The 20,560-nt window shown below is 40.6% G+C and overlaps 1 protein-coding gene across 1 annotated transcript in view; it reads left to right on the forward strand.

Annotated features, from left to right (window-relative positions):
• The window catches only part of cacna2d2a (calcium channel, voltage-dependent, alpha 2/delta subunit 2a), a gene marked incomplete at its 5' end in the record, with an annotated part of 160,729 nt that extends 140,607 nt beyond the window's left edge, over window positions 1-20,122 (forward strand). Inside the window, 25 exons of the mRNA XM_083939740.1 lie at window positions 498-547; window positions 2,817-2,906; window positions 3,795-3,863; window positions 4,494-4,568; window positions 4,660-4,734; window positions 4,822-4,893; window positions 5,086-5,157; window positions 5,336-5,397; window positions 7,246-7,322; window positions 10,507-10,591; window positions 12,020-12,117; window positions 12,452-12,542; window positions 12,648-12,710; window positions 12,875-12,978; window positions 13,092-13,190; window positions 14,476-14,567; window positions 14,656-14,703; window positions 14,819-14,890; window positions 14,977-15,129; window positions 15,689-15,741; window positions 16,169-16,224; window positions 17,354-17,477; window positions 17,759-17,868; window positions 18,079-18,161; window positions 18,785-20,122. Coding sequence (XP_083795866.1) covers window positions 498-547; window positions 2,817-2,906; window positions 3,795-3,863; window positions 4,494-4,568; window positions 4,660-4,734; window positions 4,822-4,893; window positions 5,086-5,157; window positions 5,336-5,397; window positions 7,246-7,322; window positions 10,507-10,591; window positions 12,020-12,117; window positions 12,452-12,542; window positions 12,648-12,710; window positions 12,875-12,978; window positions 13,092-13,190; window positions 14,476-14,567; window positions 14,656-14,703; window positions 14,819-14,890; window positions 14,977-15,129; window positions 15,689-15,741; window positions 16,169-16,224; window positions 17,354-17,477; window positions 17,759-17,868; window positions 18,079-18,161; window positions 18,785-18,916 — 2,105 coding nt within the window. The 3' untranslated portion in view covers window positions 18,917-20,122. The remainder of the gene's footprint in view (window positions 1-497; window positions 548-2,816; window positions 2,907-3,794; window positions 3,864-4,493; window positions 4,569-4,659; window positions 4,735-4,821; window positions 4,894-5,085; window positions 5,158-5,335; window positions 5,398-7,245; window positions 7,323-10,506; window positions 10,592-12,019; window positions 12,118-12,451; window positions 12,543-12,647; window positions 12,711-12,874; window positions 12,979-13,091; window positions 13,191-14,475; window positions 14,568-14,655; window positions 14,704-14,818; window positions 14,891-14,976; window positions 15,130-15,688; window positions 15,742-16,168; window positions 16,225-17,353; window positions 17,478-17,758; window positions 17,869-18,078; window positions 18,162-18,784) is intronic.
• Window positions 20,123-20,560: the final 438 nt, after the last annotated feature.

A 20,560-nucleotide genomic window follows, 5' to 3' on the forward strand; every position in this document is an offset into this window, starting at 1 on the left:
TTTTGGTTTCACACAGGACATGAACAGCAGTCTCTTGGATGAATGTCCTGTGTTTGTTTGACCCATCAATCCACCCCGTCCTCCGGTCATATCCAGATGGTAACCCTAGACTTGCGAAAACTATCAAAAACTCAACGATAATTCAAGATCAAAGCCTAACCTCAACCATCTTGAGAGTTTTGTAATTCTTGGGTTACCATACACAACCCTGACCTCCTCTCTATATAGACTTTGTCCTTCTTTATACTACCTCACCTGACTTTCTCCATTGCTCCCTTCATGATAACTACGGCCACGGGAGTTCGCAACCGCTATAATCGGAAATATGGGTCGTAATAAGCTGCTTGTACAAACGATCTATGGGGTCATATGTGGGGAGAGAAGACCGTCTCCTGGGAAATGCAGACAGAATATGACACAGGCAGGCACCGTAATGCAGACTGGATGCAAAGCTTTCTGTTGGAATAGTGTATTGATTCTCTCCTCTTAATCTTCAGGTTACTACTTTGAAATTCCATCGATTGGAGCCATCAGAATCAACACCCAGGTAAAGTATATGTAGTGTGTACAAGCTCCTGAACCTTTGTGAATCCACAAAAAAACCCTGGCATTTCAAGGAACAAGCTAGTCCATTCTTCCTTTGTGGTTGCTTTGATGATAAGCATAAGCAGAGTTGAAGATGGAGCGATAACACAGTTGTGGTCTTTCAGAATGAAATCAGAATCAGAATTATTCTGGACACACTGAACTAAAGACTTACAGATCTCTTTCTTACACACACACACACACACAAACACACACACACACACACACACACACACACACACACACACACACAAACACACACTAACCCCTCAGCCCCCCCCCCCCCCCCCCCCCACACACACACACACACACACACACATTTTTGCTTGAGGCACTACCAGCTATCAGAGGCCCTTGGGATAACCTCATTCCAGCTGTAGAAATTGACTCAGTTGCTGGGAGGTGGAGGAGCTACTACGCACACATACCCCCCTCACCTCCTTTCTACCCCTGCCCCCCCACCCGGAGCACTGGTGGATGATCAGGCCCAAGAATATACTCTCAGTTGTTCCATTAACTCCAGCATATTTATATTCTGAGAACTGCCACTTACTCTAATAGGTTTTCTGAAGGTAGGTGACTAAAGCTTTCTGTATAGACCCAGAAGACACATTATTTAATTGTACTCTGCCCTTCAATGTCACAAACTCATCACATGGTCTCACTTGACTAAGATGGCAACATGCAAATAACAGATGGATCATAGATGGTAAAAATATTATCATGCATAACGTTCTGAGTCATGCGACTATGTAGGAAGAGTGGAAAATAGTTTTGAAAATAAATGGCGCTATATTTTGTGTTTCTGTGTGGGTATCTTAGATGTATTTAATCCATTCTGACTTTTTTGTATAGGATCTGAAAAATAATAGGCCAGGCTTTAGTGAGGGTGTTTGTCTTTAGGGGGAACGTACTGATGAGTGTACTCCCTGTGATCTTGTTTGTTAAGGGTATCGAGGCAGAGAATAACATTTAATCCAGGCGCAGGGATGCTGCTGGAGCCTATATGGCTCTGGTTCCTTTGGACCACATATCTCCAGTTGCTGACGTTTTATGTTTCCTAGATTGTTCTAGTCAGGCGGAAAATTTCCCCTATATCCCGTGAAAAGGTCTGGCTGTCATTGTCCTGATGGAATATCTCCCTGTGGCGTGTTAAACCGGACTTTTATTGAGCTAATAATAGAATAGGTTACGCCTGTCAGCACCTCACTGCTAAGGTGATGGAGAAAAAAAAATGGTCACAGGCATAATACTGAAATAGCCGTGTGCTTATACAGGGTGCCCCTTTTGTGTATTAAGGGTAGATACAAGGGTCAGAAAGCTGCAATAATGTTTCCCTTTTTTCTGCAAAAACCGCTAAGGTATATCAAATTAACATTTAACCCCGACAGAGCTGCTGCATTTCCACTTATCCGGTTTTTACATTTGAATACATTGAATACACGTTGATACATAAAGATAGACATTTGCCATTATAACTCACTAACTGGTGAATAGGATACTGATGAGGAATTTTGTGGGCTTTTTTTAATGTTGGCAGACGTATACACAAACAGTATAATTAGAGAATGATGTTGCTGTCTCTGGTCTTTATAATAACAAGACACTGAAGGCTTTTGTTGCGTCCCCGGCAGGCTTTTCCCCCTCCAGGCTGTGCGGCTGCTTCATATTGGATGAGGTCAATCTCTTGATAATTCTGCTAATTACACACCATCTCTAAATGGACAAGAATCAATAGATTGTTTCCCCCCCAAAAAAACATCTCAGCTGCTGTGCGGGTGGCTCTTGAGAACAGAATATAGTCAATATGATGTATTACTAGTAGACTTAACCCCTCACCTCTATTCACAATAGCTGTGGGACATTCTCACAGTGCCGACGATGACAGTAGAGCCTCTGGGAGAATGGCCTGTTTGCACGTCGTGCCACTGACACCCTTAATGTGTTTTTAATAGCTCCTTCATAATGATGAGAAACGGCCTTGAGTGGCTCAGGACTGGAGGCTTTATGGCTCGGCAGGACTGGGATGCTGCTGGGGGCCCACTGGTTTATGTGGTGACAGAGAGGAGGCCGGTCAGGGTCTTATAGTTTTACGAGATGAACGCTGGCTCTTCCAGCTCTTTGCTTTTAACGTCTCTACATGACAAGCGCCATAAATGTATAAATGTTTGTTTGATTATGTGTGTTTGTTGTGTTTGGTCACACTAGCATGTGTGTTTTCGCTGCTGCAGGAGTACCTGGATGTCCTGGGTCGTCCCATGGTGCTGGCTGGGAATAAAGCAAAGCAGGTGCAGTGGACAAATGTCTACCAGGATGCTCTGGTAAGAGAGAACTTTATTAATTTATCGATTTATGTCATTAACCCCTAAAGGTCCCACTCTTAAAAAGTAAGATTTCAATTTATTTTTTGATTATAAAGCGATCGGAGTGCTATATAAATGCTGTGAAAGTATCAAAACGCTCACACCCTGTATTCATAAACTGCCCTTAAACAAGACACAGGACTTCTGTATGGTTGTGATGTCATAACTATACTATATTTAGGTAGAAAGTGCCACTACAGTGCTGTTACAGTTATTTCCTGGTTGCAATGACAGTGCAGAAACATAGAGCACGGCTGCAGAAGATCTCGAAACACTCACCAGTCAGAGCAGACTGGGCTTTTTCAGAAGGAGGTGTTAAAGAGACAGGCACGAAAACAGAGCGTTTCAGACAATACAGGTATATTCAAATAGACAGTATGAAAAAAGTGGAGTTTTATTTCAATTTTAAAGCATGTAAACTTGTTTTATTAGAGTAGTGTTGACCTGAAAATGTGCATATGTGTTTTAGTTAACCTTTTTAAAATTTTCCAAATATTTCTAATTTTATGTTTGATTATTTATTCCATCTGCTCTGTTTGATTTGTAAATCATGAGAAATTGTTAAAGATATTCAGGTGCTGACCTCTTCAAATATAAACAAGGAGTGTTTAAAATTGTTATCACAATTTAGTATCATCAAAGACATATTTGGTGTCACAACCTTTAAATCTTTTAAATTTCACTTTGTTTCATAAAAAGTGTATTATATTTAACCGTTTTAAATGTCAGTTGGTTTATTTGCAGTTTATTGTGTTTATTGGTTTTGATTTTCAGTTCTGAACTGTATAACAATCATTTTAAACACAACAAAACTTTTTTTACTGGATTTCTAATTTGTGTTACCAGGGATTGGGCCTTGTCATCACAGGGACGATGCCGGTCTTCAACCTAACTGTTGATACTGTAAGCTCTCAGGTAAAAACAACACTGCGATACAAAACATGAAGCTTAAAATAGCTGTGCTTTTTTCACTTACGTAGCACACAACATGACTCATACCGCAGCTCATCCTTCATATTAATGAGCCTTTACCTGTGTCATTATGTAAGAACAATGTATTTATTGCCATCCATGTGGTTGAGGCTACATAAGGTTATTCAAACAGAAACAGGAGTTGGAGTAGCAGGTGGGCGCCAGGTTTTATGTTGTGTCTCTTTTCCTTTTTGTGGAGTATCATCAGTCATTTGTAATGGTGTCCACCCAGCTGCTGCACTTCTAGGCAACACCTCCCCCCGGAGGTGACAACAGACATCACATATGTAGTACCTGTTATCATCCAGAGAAAAACAGCTGCATCCAGCTTTCAGTATCCGTGACCAAAGTATTTACTCTGATGCTTAAAGCGCTGATGTTGCCACCAACAGACTCAGTTTTAAGATAGACTGTAAAAATGTGGATTAATCAGATTGCACACAACGTGATAAGTCAAAGATGTCACGGAGATGTTCTCAATACTCAGCTCAGGCACAGCTAGCAGCTCTCTGTGATTCTCTGATGCCAGTGTGGAAAAAATGCTGATGATTACCTTATACGTTCTTCCTACAGAACCAGCTCATCCTGGGAGTCATGGGAGTAGACATTGCGATCAACGAAATCAAAAGAAAGACACCAACATACAGAGTGAGCATATCGTTCACTCAATATCACTCTCATATCACCTTCATACTGATGATTGTTGAATCACATCTCCATTCGGTCTTTTTATGTGCAGCTTGGAGCCAATGGCTACACCTTTGCCATCGACCCGAATGGCTATGTACTGCTGCATCCAAACCTGCGACCCAAAGTAGGTCCAGCTATGAACGCGTTTAGGAGTTAACATGCTTCTGGTTTTACTGCCCCCATCTTACCCTGCTTTCTGTCTCTTGTTCAGATCATTAACTTCAGGGAGCCAGTCACTCTGGACTTTCTGGATGCAGAGCTGGAGGACAGCAACAAGGAGGAGGTAAAAACGACCTCTCTGAAACATCACCATTATTATCAACATGTGTTTAATATACTTTAAATAGTAATTTCTGTATTTTTTGAACAAAGTTATTGCCATAAGTCACTTACACAGAAATACATAGGGAAATATGGTTCAGGTTAAAAAATACACTCTGCAGCATATCCTCTCTCTCTCTCTCTCACTTTTCAGATCCGTCGACAGATGATTGATGGTAAATCAGGGCAAAGGAAAATCAAGACGCTCATTAAGTCAGTTGATGAGGCAAGTCATCAATATATGAGACTCAATCATGATCCAAAGTAGCATCTTCCTGAATGATGATGTAATGAACCTGAATGACTCAGTATGTTTAGGGTCTGTTGTTTCTCTCCAATTATGCGAAGAGAGATGTGCTCAGGGTGTGACAGTGATACGTGTTTCTCTTTGCGGTTGTCAACAGAGGTACATCGACGAGGCCATGCGAACTTACACATGGGCGCCTGTGGATGGTACAGATTACAGGTAGGTTTGGAACAGGGTTATTATGGTAAACCAAAACTGAATCCAAAACAAAAATAAGCAGTGAAAAATATTGTTAGTAAACGGAAACTAAGCCAAAACAATATTGCCTGGTTAAAAAAGTGAATAAAAATGAATCTAAATTAATTTTTTGCTTATTAGCTATAATATTTCACTCCTGGAAAAAAGGAGACAGCGTGGATTTCCATCAACAGAGAAATTAAATTACTGCAGGGAGCGACAATTCACCGCTGCTTGGTGTGTTTAAAGCCATTCCTACACAGATTTCCAACCATGTATTTTGTATGGACGTATATATATAACTACATACTTCTGAAACATTATACCTGGCCCTAACAACAACAACGAGGAAAGTGCACTCAGAGGAGTTGAATCTGCCACCATCACATACTTGGAATAGACTAAACATGTTACTGAATAAAGGTGACTTGCTCATTTGCCGTCTGTATTTGTATTAAATAGTTAACCTGAAACACCCACATTAAAGAACTATTTTCTCTCTCTCATTAAAACCTTCAACAGTACTCTAAGCATAGTTTATTCATCTCAAAACTTGGTTGAACATTTGAGGTTGCACTGTAATAACATTTTCTTCAGGCAACACTCACACAAATTACAGCTTTTTCAATGGTACAAGTGGCTAATGTGTGTTTTTTATTACATCTGCTGGCAGCCTTCCTGGTCCTGGCCGGGTCCATATGAGGCTTTCTTGCACAATTCTATTAATATTCAACTCAAAGGGAAATTCCAGTGTTTTTAACAATCCTCATGTGTTACTGTTTTGGCCTGCAACAGTCAAATCTAACCAGACATCCAAAGCTTACTCTGTCACACTTTAGAGTTTAGAGACTTTCTTTGCTCACAAAACTGTTGATGTTGAATGTTTCTTTAAATCTAAATTAGCTCTATGTTATTGATAGTCGACCGTAGCTGTGGCTTAGTCTGAACCTGATACTGTCACAGCCTGATGTTTTATCTGTTCCAATTAATCCTCTTACTGGGTTGTATTTTAGCTTTGTATGGCACCACAGATTAAGAGATGGGACATGTATTTCTATGTTTTTTGTCTTTAAATTCTGGCTTTCGTAGATGAGTAAATATGTAGTAACATAAAGCATATGTAGGTCAAACTACGACGCCATAGTAATAACTAATGTTTCTGTTTTGTTTCAACCTTGAAGTTTCAATTTACTTAAACAGAATCCCATCCGAGCATGTTTGATGCCGTTCAGGGTGCACTCGCTCCAAATGCAGTTTCTTTGCTTGGGAGCAGTCGGACCTTCTCACAGCAGGGGGTCATCAAGGACGTGCCAGATGTGAATTCTGTTTGATTTGAGCCCATGTGGAGCTCGCCTTAAAGATCCTCTGAACTGGTGCACCAGTGGGTATAACATAAAAAGCAGAACAAAACACTATGTGTTGGCAAATGTCATTATCGTTTCAGCATTTGTTTTTGTCATTTTTTAAAAGTCAAAGTAATCAGGGGGAAAATAATAACAGTAATAATATTATTATGATAATAAGATTTAAAAAAATTATAATAATAAAATACAAAGTGAGCCTTGTACCTTTATATCAAGAAGGTCTGTACTTACATCTGCAAGGTGATCATTTATTTTCAAACAGTCCTGTCGTCCAGCCCAGTTTATTATATGAAACACACTTTTTCTCCATTATAGCCCATCGGTTTATATAATTATAAGAATACATGAACCAGAGCACACTATGCCTTCTTCAGACTAGTTGTGTCTGTAAGTGAGTGTGTTGGACAGTTTATATGTGCATCCATAACATGTTCTATATTTTCTGCGTCTGCCTCCTCACCTGCAGTCTAGGGTTGGTACTGCCCACATATAGTGAGAACCACATCAAGGCCAACCTGAGTGACCAGATCCTTCAGGTGCAGTGTAAGTACCCGGGAAGACCCAGCATCCTTCACTCTCTGTCTTTTTCTCTCTCTCTCTCTCTCTCTCTCCACTCTTTCCTCCTCTCTCTCTCTCTCTCTCTCTCTCTCTCTCCCAAATATGACCTTATGCTCTTATGCAGCCCTTTGTCCTGGGCCTCCAAGATCATCATAGGGAGCATTTGAGTGGAGCCGCCTGCCCCGCTCCCCCTCCCCCCTTCTCCCGCCCCTCTCTACGCTCTCCGATAGGCAGGATCATACCTGAGTCCCCCGACTCCTCTACTGCCCCCCTGTTCCCTCCTGTCTTCATGCTGTGCTGTAAAATGGTGATGTTTTTTCTTCACACTGGCTGAAGAAAAAAATAACTGAACTGACAGAAAGGTGAAAGCTGTGGTTTTACTGTGTTACTCAGGTGAAAATAATGGTGACTTTTGTGCTATTATTTTTTTTGCCAAATGCTCTCGCCTCTTCTCCACCAAGAAATGATTCTGAAGCATCTGTGTTCAAAGTACTTGATGTTCTGAAAAAAATGTGAAAACATGCATGCTTTTCACTCCTTATAATAAGTTTTATGATTATTTTATGATTTTATGATTTCTTTTCCTTCGGTTATGTATGTGATTTATTTAGTTTTTGTTAGATTGTGTGAGATGTTTCTCAGCTTTGGAATCATTCAATATATAAACTCCCACACGGCCCGGGTATTTGGCGTCTAATGTGGGAGTTTGTTTTTTTTGTGGGTCTGAATGGGGACACATGTTCTCTCATTCTTGCTTTGTCCAGACCCTGTTACTCCCCTCTTTTCCTGTTTCATTTGATTATTTTTTTGTTTTTTGTTAAACCATGGTTATCTCTCACAATTACTGGTTTTGTCTTTACTGTTTTCCTTTCCTCGATTTCCCAGTTGTCTTTTTCCTTTCTTCTTGGTTTTCCGTTTCCTCGTTTGCTCTTGCAAATAAGATGTTTGCTCTTCATTTCTTTTTTTCTCTCTTGTCTTGTTTGACCTAAATTGGTTTCTTTCTTTCAAGAAAACAATATTTTTATTCAAACAGTAATTGAATAAAATATTGTCTGTGATCCCCCCCTTCCCACCCGACCCCCTGTTTCTTTTCTTGCTCACTCCTTCTCTGATGGATCCACACAGTGCCATACACCAAGGGCAAGTATACTCCATATTGGTCCACGTTCCCTCTTTTACTTCCTACACCCTCGCTGCCTCCTTCCCACACCTCTCGTCCTTAACCTCTTCCTGCTGCCCCCTCCCCTCCTCCTCTTCCTCCTCCTCCTCCTCCTACCCTCACCTGTCCCAGCCTGCTTGCCTCTGTTCCTGCCCGTCTTGCCTTCAGGACTTCCTTTTTCCTCTTTTTCCTCCTCTTCTTCCTCCTTTTATCCCCCCTTTCTCCTCTCCGCCCTCTTGCTGCAGCTCAGATCCAACATCTCTCACGATGGCTCCTCTGGTCCCCAACCTCACTCTCCTCCCCACATATCCGCTGCTCCGGAAGCAAAAAAAAACAACAACAAAAAAAACCCACCTACTACACCCGAGGAAGACAGATATTCATGTTCTCTGTTAAAACATGTCTTTTGTCCTCCCTCTTAATCCTTTTCCTTCCGTGGATAGCTCAAAATGGGTTGTGTCTGTCTGTCTGTCTCTCTCTCTCTCTCTCTCTCTCTGTCTCTCTCAATCTCTCTCTCAATCTCTCTCTCTTTCTCTCTCTCTCTCTCTCTCTCTCGCTCTCTCTCTCTCTCTCTTTTCTATTTCCTTTGACCATATTCCTCTCTCTCTTCCTCATCTTCCTTCTCCATTTCTCTCTCACCTTCTCTTTCTCTCTTTTTCTTTCAGTGTCATTAGTTAATAAATGTCTTAACTAATTTACCATTAGGGCTCAGGTGTTGACCGATCTTTAATTAGATTTTTTAAAACTCGTATTAGTCCAATAGCTTGATCAATTTTTAGCATATTGAGCTCTAAATTCAAGAAAATATTTTTGAATTAATCGCTATAACATTTTCATAATGTAGGAAGGTAAACACTAATCTGAAGTATTCATTTTGTAGTTCTACACCTCAGCTGTAATAATGTATCCGCACATACATATCATGTAAGTAGTGCTATTTATTTATTTATAGTTGAGTAAATAGGGATCTCTTGTGGTCATACTATTTTAACAAGGCTACACTTTATTAATCTCCATATAAAAAATCCCAAAACGTATTTATTGTTTGTTAGCTGCCGCAGTATCTCGTCTATAGCTGAAGACATTGCAGCCTGCAGTCTGACCCTTCGGGGCTGAGCTGCGTCCTGCCCACCCAGGTCCTCCCATATTGTCAGGTGTCAGGGTGCCGCTCAGTGCAGTGCCTGACTCCTGTGTCGTCCCTCTGTATTCCCTGTCTCCATCAGCTTGTCTCACTCCCTGCTCACCCCTCAGTCTGCCAGGGGCACGGCCCAGTACTTCCTCAGTAAACCTGACCCCGGTATGTGCACGGCATTGTGGGCGGAAAACTACCTGGGCACTCTATTTTAGCTCTAAAATTTCATTCCTCCGCTGTACAAAGTTACAGGTGTTGACATAAAGAGAAAATAACATGTTGGATTCATCGCAGACTCAACCACTGAGGCTCCAATGACAGTTGATATTTTGTGCTCTTGTTTTGTCTGTGAAAAATGAAATGAAGTTGCCCTTAGACATGCCCTTCACAATGCAATGCATTTCCTCTGATTATGTGTCTCTCTGAGCCGTCTCCGCTGCCAGTCTGAGGGGTGACCACTTCCATCAGGACCTTCACCCACCTCCCCTGCAATAGTTGGCCATGTTGATGCCTGCCTGATCTAAAAAGAGAAACACTCATTGTGGATAAACTGTCTGAGAACTTGCTTCCCGACTCATCACGTCTTGCAAGTCAGTTCTCAGACATCAAAAATACATTAGATTGAAAAAAAATTAATCTGGAAATGTTTGTTGACAAAGTGACAAACAATAAGTTAAAAAAGGCGTGAGTGTTTGTGAAACTAAAGCAGTCGTCCATTGAGAGTCAGGTTCTATTTTTGGCACCATCTTGGCTAACGCTAGTGTTCCCATGATACCTCAATGTTGCTATGGTAAACTCCCTCCTGCGTCCCTGCACCTCTGAAGAACAGCTGCTGTTTACTCACAACTCCCCACTGCCCTGCCCACTGCTCTTCCCAGATAATCTTCCCGTTTCTGTTGCAGATTTTGAGTCACTGCTGCCAAACAGTTTTGAGTCTGAAGGACATGTATTCATTGCTCCCAGGTAGCCCTGTGTGTGAATGCTTGGTGTCGTTCATGGTCATCAGTGTTTGGTCTTGTCTTCCAATGCACTATAAACCTATTTTTTTCATCTTTGTTGTTTGTTTTTGTTGTTTTTTTTATCTATCATCTGCTTCATAGATTATTTACTTTGTGATGTTGAATTGCACAGTGTGGATGACTTTATTTATTAATTTTGAGTGGTGTGTTAACTTTTAGTAACAAATTCAAGGAAAATATCAAGTTCATCATAATCTTAATATTAATATTATAGGTTTTTTTGCATTTACCCATTATCTTCCCTGCGTTAACCTCATTATAACAAAGTATTGATGCCACATTTAATCTTATTTGCATGCTGCTACTGTGCTGTTGTTTACTTACATTGAGGGGTTTATGGTTTACTTACTTGGTCAACTTACTGGAATTTTGGTCTTTTTCAACCTGGACCCTATTCCCCCATGTATTTCTGTCAAAGTGACTAATGGCAACAACTTCTTTTGAAATGTTTCCAGTATTGAGCAAGCTGGCCGCTATCCTCCCATGCTTTTGTGTGTAGCTACTGTTAACTCCACTCTGTCTGCAGCTCTGCACTCTTTTGAGCCTTTTTCTTCTGGAAAACTAGCCACACCTTCAGCCCATCCGTATCCAAATGGAACGTTAGTCTATGAAAGCCACATGAAGTGCAGCTCGATATTTTGTTGGTACAATTCGGAAATGCGCTAACACAAACCATTGTTTTGATTTAAAATATTTTAGATGACTCTCCCTGCTTGCTATCCTCTCTCTCTCGCTCTCGGTCAAGTTCCACACCGCTTTTTTTCCGGCAACATCGCAAGGATCAGAACAAGATTTCGGAACGTGACTTCACCATCTTTCCATAATGTAGTCAGACACAATAATATGAACACTTTTAGTTGATATATGCTGTCGGTCGCCATTGCTGCATTACATTACATTGCAGCATGGTTGACCGCAGACAGGCTGTAGCGCTCAAGCTCAATACTGGACCAATTTCTAAAAAAACTGATGCGTTGTTCACTTAATACAGAAATACATGGGGAAATATAATCAAGAGTATAAGGGATGTTGGGTATGAAAAATTACTAAAATCCTCTTTGCATGTTCTGCTATTATCAAACACTCCAGTTATGACCTGAATTCTGAAATGGGGATAAAAGTCACTCTTTCGTTGCGATGCCTGCGCTCTGCGGTGAAGTCCAATTCAGATGTTTTGATCAACAGCCACCTTAGCATATTGGAATCTAAGCTTTAAGACATGCATGCTGCACTTGATAGCATCAAGTAACTTCATGCATCCCTGCTTTGTGTTTGTGTCCCTCTATTAAGGACAGGCGGAGTATAAAAACTGCATAAACATGTTAGTTTTTAGCTGCTTTCTCTGAGTGAAAAGGCCTTGTCTGTTCCTCAGGGAGTACTGCAATGATCTGGAACTGTCCAACAACAACACTGAGTTCCTGCTCAACTTTATTGCTCTCATGGAGAAGGTGACACCGGACTCCAAACAATGTGAGTTTCATTCCTTTTCACTCACACTGATCTTTAAATTAGTTAATTCAACATTGACTTTTATATATTTTTTTCTTATTGTCAACAAATGAAAAACAACTGAAATGGACAATTTTTTTTTTTTTTTGGGGGGGGGTGTCGTGTTCATATTCACTGCAATCATAAGTTTTATTTTTGGTTAGATTTCACCAAAAGTCAACTGAAATCTTCTTCAGGTGGTGCAATTTATTTCTGGCGGCTGGAAGATCCAATGCGTTCAGGGAATATAAATCTACATCTGATATGGATAAAACTAATTTTCTGTTTCTGCTCATCTCTACCTAATCGTGTGTAGGTGACAATTTGCTCCTTCATAACCTGATTCTGGACACTGGCATCATCAGGCAGCTGGTCGAGAAAGTGTGGAAGAATAAAGACCTGAATACGTGAGTGGGATTAGACCATTTTGAGGGAACTGCATTTTTAGATATGAATCTGAGTACAATTTTGATTTGATTTGATTTCTGTCTTTTCTCTGTCCTGACGTTTAGATACGGCTTTCTGGCCGTGTTCGCCGCATCAGACGGAGGTGTTACAAGAGTGTTTCCGAACAAGTAAGTGCACTCCCCATCAAGGCTGTGTGTCTGTAGATTTGTTATGTTTCTCACTTCACTCTCTATTAAAGCAGTAAGTTGTGAAGTCTTAAAATGTTTCGGTATAGTTGGAGGCTTGCACGTCAGAGATTTACAGCTCCACTATCTGTGCTCTTAAATCTCAGGGCGGCAGAAACCTGGGAGGAAGACCCTGAGCCATTTAATGCCAGCTATTACCGCCGCAGTCTCGACAACAAGGGCTACATCTTCCGAGCACCTTATCGAACAGGTAAATGATGCTCTCTTGGTCTTGGGTTATATATCTCACACTGAGCCTCATAATGTGGCTCTGTGTTTCTAACCCTCCTCTTGGCTCGTTTCTTTATTTGTCTCCACCTGAAGCCCGGGACGAGCTGCTGAACCCAGAGAATGACACCATAGGGGTCCTGGTCAGCACTGCTGTGGAGATCACAGTAGGAGGAAAGACTATCAAACCTGCAGGTGAATTCAGCTCTGAAAGCGTAGGCGAAGAACATGTTTGCAAATAAGGCAGAGATGTTTACACGTCTGTATTTCTGGTCACTTTGTGTGAACTTGTCCGTGCTCTGCATCTATATGTTGGGACTTTTATTTGCATCTGTCTTTTTGTTTTTATGCCTCTACTCCTGTGACCAGAGCATATATAATATATGAAATGGAGGTAGCCTCTACGTCAGTGTGAGTTATTCCAAGTTGATCCAATCTTCCTCGCCTATGGGAGTCGCCATCTTGTCAGATTTTGACTCTGCCTTATTTCCTCTTACCAAGAGGAGCGGGACGGGAGTGAACATCCACTCCTGTGTCAGTCTCTAGCGGAGAACATACCAGCTCTGGGAGTCAAGTGCAGGCAGCCAGCATTTATGATAAATGATTTAAACTAATATTCAACACAGTATCATGCCCATAGACAAGAGGCCAAGCCCCTAATTATTCATAAACTTACCTCCAATAAAATAAAAGTTACATAAATTTCCACCCCCCTCAGTGTTGTCATGGAGATATGACCTAAACATACAGATTTGAATGTTTTTTTGTACCAGGCTTTAAATAGGTTTAATTATGCTGTGAAAACGGCCTGTTTAACATAGGAGTCAATGAGAAATTGCTCTATTATGAAGCCTGCCCCTAGTGGCCACTCGGTAAACTGCAGATTTTGGCACTTCCATATTGGATGAACCTAGAATTTGCTGTTGTCCGGGCTTGGTCCGGAGGTGTTGTGTTTTTGCGTTGACCGTCCGTCCCATTCTAGTGAACAGGATATGTCAGGAATGTCTTTAGGGAATTAAATTTGGCACAACCGTCCACTTGGACTTTATGATGAACTGATTAGATTTTGGAGGCCAAAGGTCACTGTGACCTCACATAACACATTTTGGGCCATAACTGTCTAATCAAGACTGACAGTATAAAGTTCTACAAAAACACTTTACTCGCCATTATCCTGCGGCTTAACTCTGGAACAGAAGGGGAGACATTTGTTTAGAGACTGAATTGGTGACACTATTCTTTAAACTGTGCTGATTGTTTAGATCTAATGTGCTGACAGGTTGAAGATGTGTGTAAAGCTTCTATGTTTCGCCAAAAAATACACTATATATTTTATTAAATTCATTTAAAGTCTTCACTACATTTACTATGCAAGTCTGGACAGATATGCATGTAAACTGTAACTTTAGTGGTTGGCAGAGGCAAACTACATATATAGTTTTACATGTTCATCTCTTTTTATGACTCTTCTTTCTCTCAGTGGTCGGAGTGAAACTCGACCTTGAAGCCTGGACGGATAAGTTCAAGATTCTAGCCAGCAACCATACAGACAACCATCAGGGCTCAAACACGGTATTGAAATATACATAAAAAGTGAATTATATTTACAAGCTTAAGTCTTAAGTCAACAAGCTAAGTCTTGTTTTTTTCCCTTTGACAGTGCGGACCAAACAGAGGCTGTGAAATGGACTGTGAAGCCAACAGTGAGGTAAGAATTTCTTCACATTTCCAATGAGCTTCCTGTATTTAGCTCGACCTACTGTATCACAGCACTCTACATTTTGTGCTTCTAATTAACAGTCTATCTTTGCCTCTGTGTGCAGGATCTCCTGTGTTATTTAATAGATGATGGTGGATTCTTAATCATGTCTAATCAGAAGGAAGACTGGAACAAGGTGGAGTTAATTAACTCATCTACACACTTACAAGTTTCTCACTAATCTTTACACTCAGCTTAACCAACGTTTCTTATTCCCTACAGGTGGGCATGTTCTTCAGTGATGTTGATCCCTACTTGATGTACGCGCTCTACAATAATTCCTTCTACAACCGCAAGCAGTCATTTGACTACCAGTCTGTGTGTGAACGGATGCCCAACAGTGAAGCTGGAGCTGCACCCAGAGGAGTGTTTGTGGTAAGAACATAAACTTCAACGTCAGAGAGGACGAAATGTAATAAACTGAAATAGTAGACTGAGTGTTATTGCATTGAATTTAGTGCTGCAACTATCAATTATTTTTATTATAAATTAGAGATGAGATTATTTTCTAGATTAATTGATTCATTCATTCATTTGGAAAGTGGGACGGTACTTTTTCACAATTTTTTCAGACATTGTTTAGCCCGAATTCCAAGGTGATGTCCTTAAATGCCTTGTTTTGTCAGTCAACACCTCAGAGATCTTCAGGTTTCAATGATATAAAACAGAGAAAAGCAGGAAATCTATTCCAGTCATATTATCCATACATTTACATACATATCCATACAATACATATTTGAGGGGTGAAAACAGCATGCATGAAAACTTACTTAAACAATGAATCGATTATTGTTCTGTCATTCGACTAATCGTTGAAGCTCTAGCTGAAAAGCATATACTGTGACTGATGTGTATTTAATTGCAATATGCTTGAAACAAGTTGATATGATGATTATTAATTGTTACATTTGTATCTTCTCGTCTGTATCTGCAGCCCACAATTGCAGATTTTGTAAATGTGGCCTGGTGGACATCAGCAGCTGCATGGTGAGAGTCTTAAAAACAAGACTAGGTCAAAACCTAGTGTGTGGCTGGACCGTGTATGGTCAATGTGATAAACTGTGGGCGAATCAGTGGTGTAGTGAAGGATATATGCAGGTGTACGTGGTATACAAATCTCTTTATAATATAATATATTATAATATAATAATATGAAGAAGAGTACACCCACTGATTACCCATCTGATAGTACATACACCTCATCAACACAAGCACACACACACATACTCACGCACACACACACATACATACATATACATATATTTTATGGGCTAGTCACAGGTGAACAAAATGAACCAGGTCCATGGTCCTGTCTAAAATGGACAAAGCCTACTGCTCATAGTACACAGTACCATATGCACTGCAAAATCCATTGCTGTATCTTATCACTAAGCCCCATCTCATGTCTCCACAGGTCCTTGTTCCAGCAGTTTATATATGGACTGGCTTATCACAGCTGGTTCGTCACTGGTAGGTGCCATAAAGATAATCATTGAATGTTATCTCTGTGTTTTACATGTCTGCATGTAAAGGGTTAGGGTTACGGTTAGGAGTGTGAACAAAAACACGTATTTATTAGATGAGAGGATCGATACCATTCCTATGTTTGTGTGTATGAAGCTATGAACCAAGCAGCACATCTAAAGCTCACTAATCAACACCTTGCACCGTGTTTATTTAATACATAGAGTAGACAATTGTAGAAATGTAAAACAACGATTTGTGGTTTTAGGGGAAGTTATGGTATCAATATCCCCAAAGCAAGACCAGTCCCAACCTTGTCAGTTGCGTACATGAACTGATGAAGCCTCTTGGATGAGAGAGGAAACGTCTTCCAAGACAAATAACCAAGTCCAATTGCTTTGGGGATAACGATGACCTGGACAAATGAGAACATCCACAGGCCTATGGTATCAATCTTTTCAACTCACTCTCAGAAAGAAAAGGAATTATTGAAATTCTTACAATTTGAACTTTTTCTGACCCCTTATCACTGATCACTATGATTTGTACTTGATTAAGTCTATATATATTGTTCTCCCTTATGACAGCTACTGGCCTGATGATATTTTCTTTTGTGCTGTACCTATGTTTCTTTACTTGCGTTTTTTATGTACTTTTCGTAATGTGCGTTTGTACGTAATATATCTTATTGTTATCTGTGGGGTTTATATTTCACTGGCATTATTATGTAACCAGAGTGCATGAATTTAAAGATGGCGTCTCTGTGTACACAGCTATGTCTGAAGTGCATTCAGTTCCAAACGTACCTTGTGGATGTGCAGATAAATTCCCCTTAAGGGAGCTACAGTGTGCAGACCTTTCTTTTATGCTTTCATTGTTGACCACTCAAAGTAACATTGGAGTTATAAGCCCAGACTTTGTGCACGGTGCAACGGTTAAATGCTATTTGGATTTATATTTAAAGTGCCTAGTTAGTTTGTTTCCAGTCTCAGTGTACAATCAGTTAATACAAGCTATGTAGAGAAATGGTGAGGTGCAAACGTTCATGTGTATCCCGCATTTAAAATCAGATCTTATAAATCAGCTGAACTGACAAGTGTAACTCTGATGTCGCTGTGCTCTGATGGTGCTGCAGACAAGGTGGATGCAGAAGGAATGGACCTCAAAGAGCGGAGCTGTGTAATGATCCAGACCCAGTACTACTTAAGTAATCTCAGCAGCTCCTACAACATACTGCAAGACTGTGGTAACTGCTCCAGGTCTGTACACACACACACGCATGCACGCACGCACGCACGCGCACGCACACCATAAAGAACTGCACTGTGACAGAGGCACAGTTAGCAAGACGGATTCATTTTTCTGTTGGAGCTAATAAACTCTGCTGATGATTAAACCGCATCAGCTTTAATGAAACGGTCATTTCATTGGCTAAATGAGCCTTACAAGACTGTCTCATGAATCTCACTGATCCATTAGCAAATGAGGCTGTGATGTAAGCGAGCAGAGGGGGGTTGTTGACTGAGTTGTTTCTCTGCAGGCTGATTCATGCCAAGAAGATAAACAACACCAACTTGCTGTTCGTGGTGGCAGAGAAGATGCCATGCAACACCTGCGAGATAGAAAAGTTGTCTCAGGAGGAGGAGGAGTGTATCCTTTTTTTCACATTGTTCACCAGCTGGCAGCGAAGAAGACACAAGGTTGTTTCTTGATGGCGTATATTATGACCAGTCACTTTACATCTGTAGGAATGCAGGAGGAATCGTTGTGTTAGATAATGAAATATTAATATCTTTATAAATAAATTATAAAAACAAAAGTCAAAGAATTTTGAATTTCCTTAATTGAGTAAATTTTCAGTCAAGGAGGAAAATCCATGTGAAGAAATGACAGTGGCGCGCTATCGAAAAGGACCCGCTACGTGCTTTGACAACAACATCTCTGTAAGATTTTTCAGCAGTTATATAAATAGTTCATAAATACTCAGTATTTTTCAGTTGTAACGTATGAAATTCACACAGTAGTATACAAAAAAAAGCTTTACCTTGTGGTTATTTCATAAAGACTTTGTTTGTATGTAATTATCAAAAAACAGGTTATATTGTGATACATATCATTATTGTGATATGAAATTACTTGTATCACAACAGAAGATTTTGAGCATATCATCCAGCCATATTTTCAAACATTATCTACAGTATATTATGTGTCTATTGTGTGTTTATCCTTATTGATATCATGATAAATTATTTCACTCAGCCCTACATACAGACACACAGCATGAAATATAACAGTTTTTGGTTTACATTCAAGTAATTCTTTATCTTTAATAGAATAGTTTAACAATCCAAAAGCTTGAATGCAAAGTAAAAATAGCGGGTCAGTCTTCTTCACAGTTTCTGTTTCACAATTCACATAAAGGTTTATCATATGAACAGACAGAATGAAACAAAATGTCCAATATGTAGTTAACTAGGGTGTAGGTGTTTCCTGACTCACTCACATGAGGAATAAAAATCGTCCATGCACTAGATGTGTACTTACAGCGACAGTTTTCCCTCTGCAGGAGAACACATCGGACTGTGGACGGGGCCACTCCTATCGTCCACCCCTCTACGCCTTACTGCTCATTCAGCTGCTTCTGCTGTCTCCAGCCGTCAGCCCTACTTTCACTCTCTACTACATTAACTCCTTTTAGTCCTCCCAAGCTCCTTCTCTTGCGACCTAAAACCCTCTGACCTCACCTGGCACCACCCCCCCCCCCCATTATAGTCATAGATAATAATGGGACTTCCATTCACAGCAAGTTGGAAGCCCCGAGTGCCCCGCTTCCCAACTCGCTTCAGACATGTCGCTTAGTGACAGTTAACCTTCATCTGCAGGAGGAGGGTCGTGCTGGATCAGCAGAGGCAACGTCAGAAAAGAGAACCCTCACACCCCCCCACCCCCAACCACCCACCCACCCACCCACCCCATAACCTCTGCCATCAAGAGAAGGGAGGGGAAAGAGGACACAGACCTCCCACGTCATACAGACTGGAGAGTTGTGGTTGTCTGTCCGCCTTCGCCTCTGTTTGTCAGGCAGACAGTGGGGACTTCTTCTCAGTCTCTCCTCCATCTCAAGAGTGTCCCCGGTCTGTCGTTCACCTCTCATTAAGAGGCTGTGGATCATTCAGCCAGATATATCCACCTAAAAAGAAAATAATAATAAAAAAAAGAACTGTCAAGTATACAAAATGTCAAGTATAAACCTTTGAAGTGATGAGTATTCCACACATACCGTATATTTAGGTTTTAATTTGAAAAGGAAGTCGTTATGTGACATGATTTAATTTATGCACTATATCTACTTGCCAAAATGAGATAGACTTTCATGTGGTCTTATTTTTTATAGCCAAAACAGGAGGAGAAAGTGGCTTCTGATTTAGATTTAGGATAAACGGATGAGGAGACACTCAGACACTGAATTCTGATTCATTGTGCGCAGCGCTTAATTACAAATTAATGCTTTTAAAAGATGTCCACTGGGGATTCTTGTAATTACATGATGGTAATCGCATCTCTTGAAGTATTTTTCCTCATATTTACTATTTATAAGGCTAGTGCGATCCGGCTTACACACTAGTGATAGCTGTAAAGTATGAATCAGTGTTTGGTCACTGCAGATTCGGAGCATCGTTGATGTCGTGTATTATTCTCCTTTTATGATCAATTGACCATTTTGACCTCTGGTTTTGGACTGATGTTAAAAAAAAAGAAGAAAATCCCTGTGCTCTCTGATGCGAAAGCTCACCTCTGCCAATCCTCATGAGGCTTCTCCAGTAACCTCTACTGACGCTCCCAATCATAATTTGTATATGTGCTTTACTCCTGGTCTCACTCTCTCTCTCTCTCTCACACTCACTCACACACACACACACACACACACACACACACACACACACACACACACACACACACACACACACACACACACACACACACACACACACACACACACACACACACACACACACACACACACACACACACACACACACACACACACACACACACACACACACACACACACACACAAACCAAGATCTCTCCCTCATAGTAGTTCCAGGTGGATTTTTTTTTCTTCCTCTCCTCTTCTTGGTTTGTTTCACCTTTTGACTGATGCTGTTCAAACTTCAAAACCATTCGCTGCTGGGGGATAGGGGCTTATCAACATTTCCAACAAAAGTGCAGAAGAGGCAACTAAATGTGGTGATCATGTACAGTAGTAGTCTGGTTGTTATCCGTCACAGTTCATCATTTGATCATTGCGATGTGTGAAAAAGTAATTTAGACTCCCATG

The sequence above is a fragment of the Echiichthys vipera genome, assembly GCF_963691815.1.
Source record: "Echiichthys vipera genome assembly, chromosome: X".
Taxonomy (NCBI): domain Eukaryota; kingdom Metazoa; phylum Chordata; class Actinopteri; order Perciformes; family Trachinidae; genus Echiichthys; species Echiichthys vipera.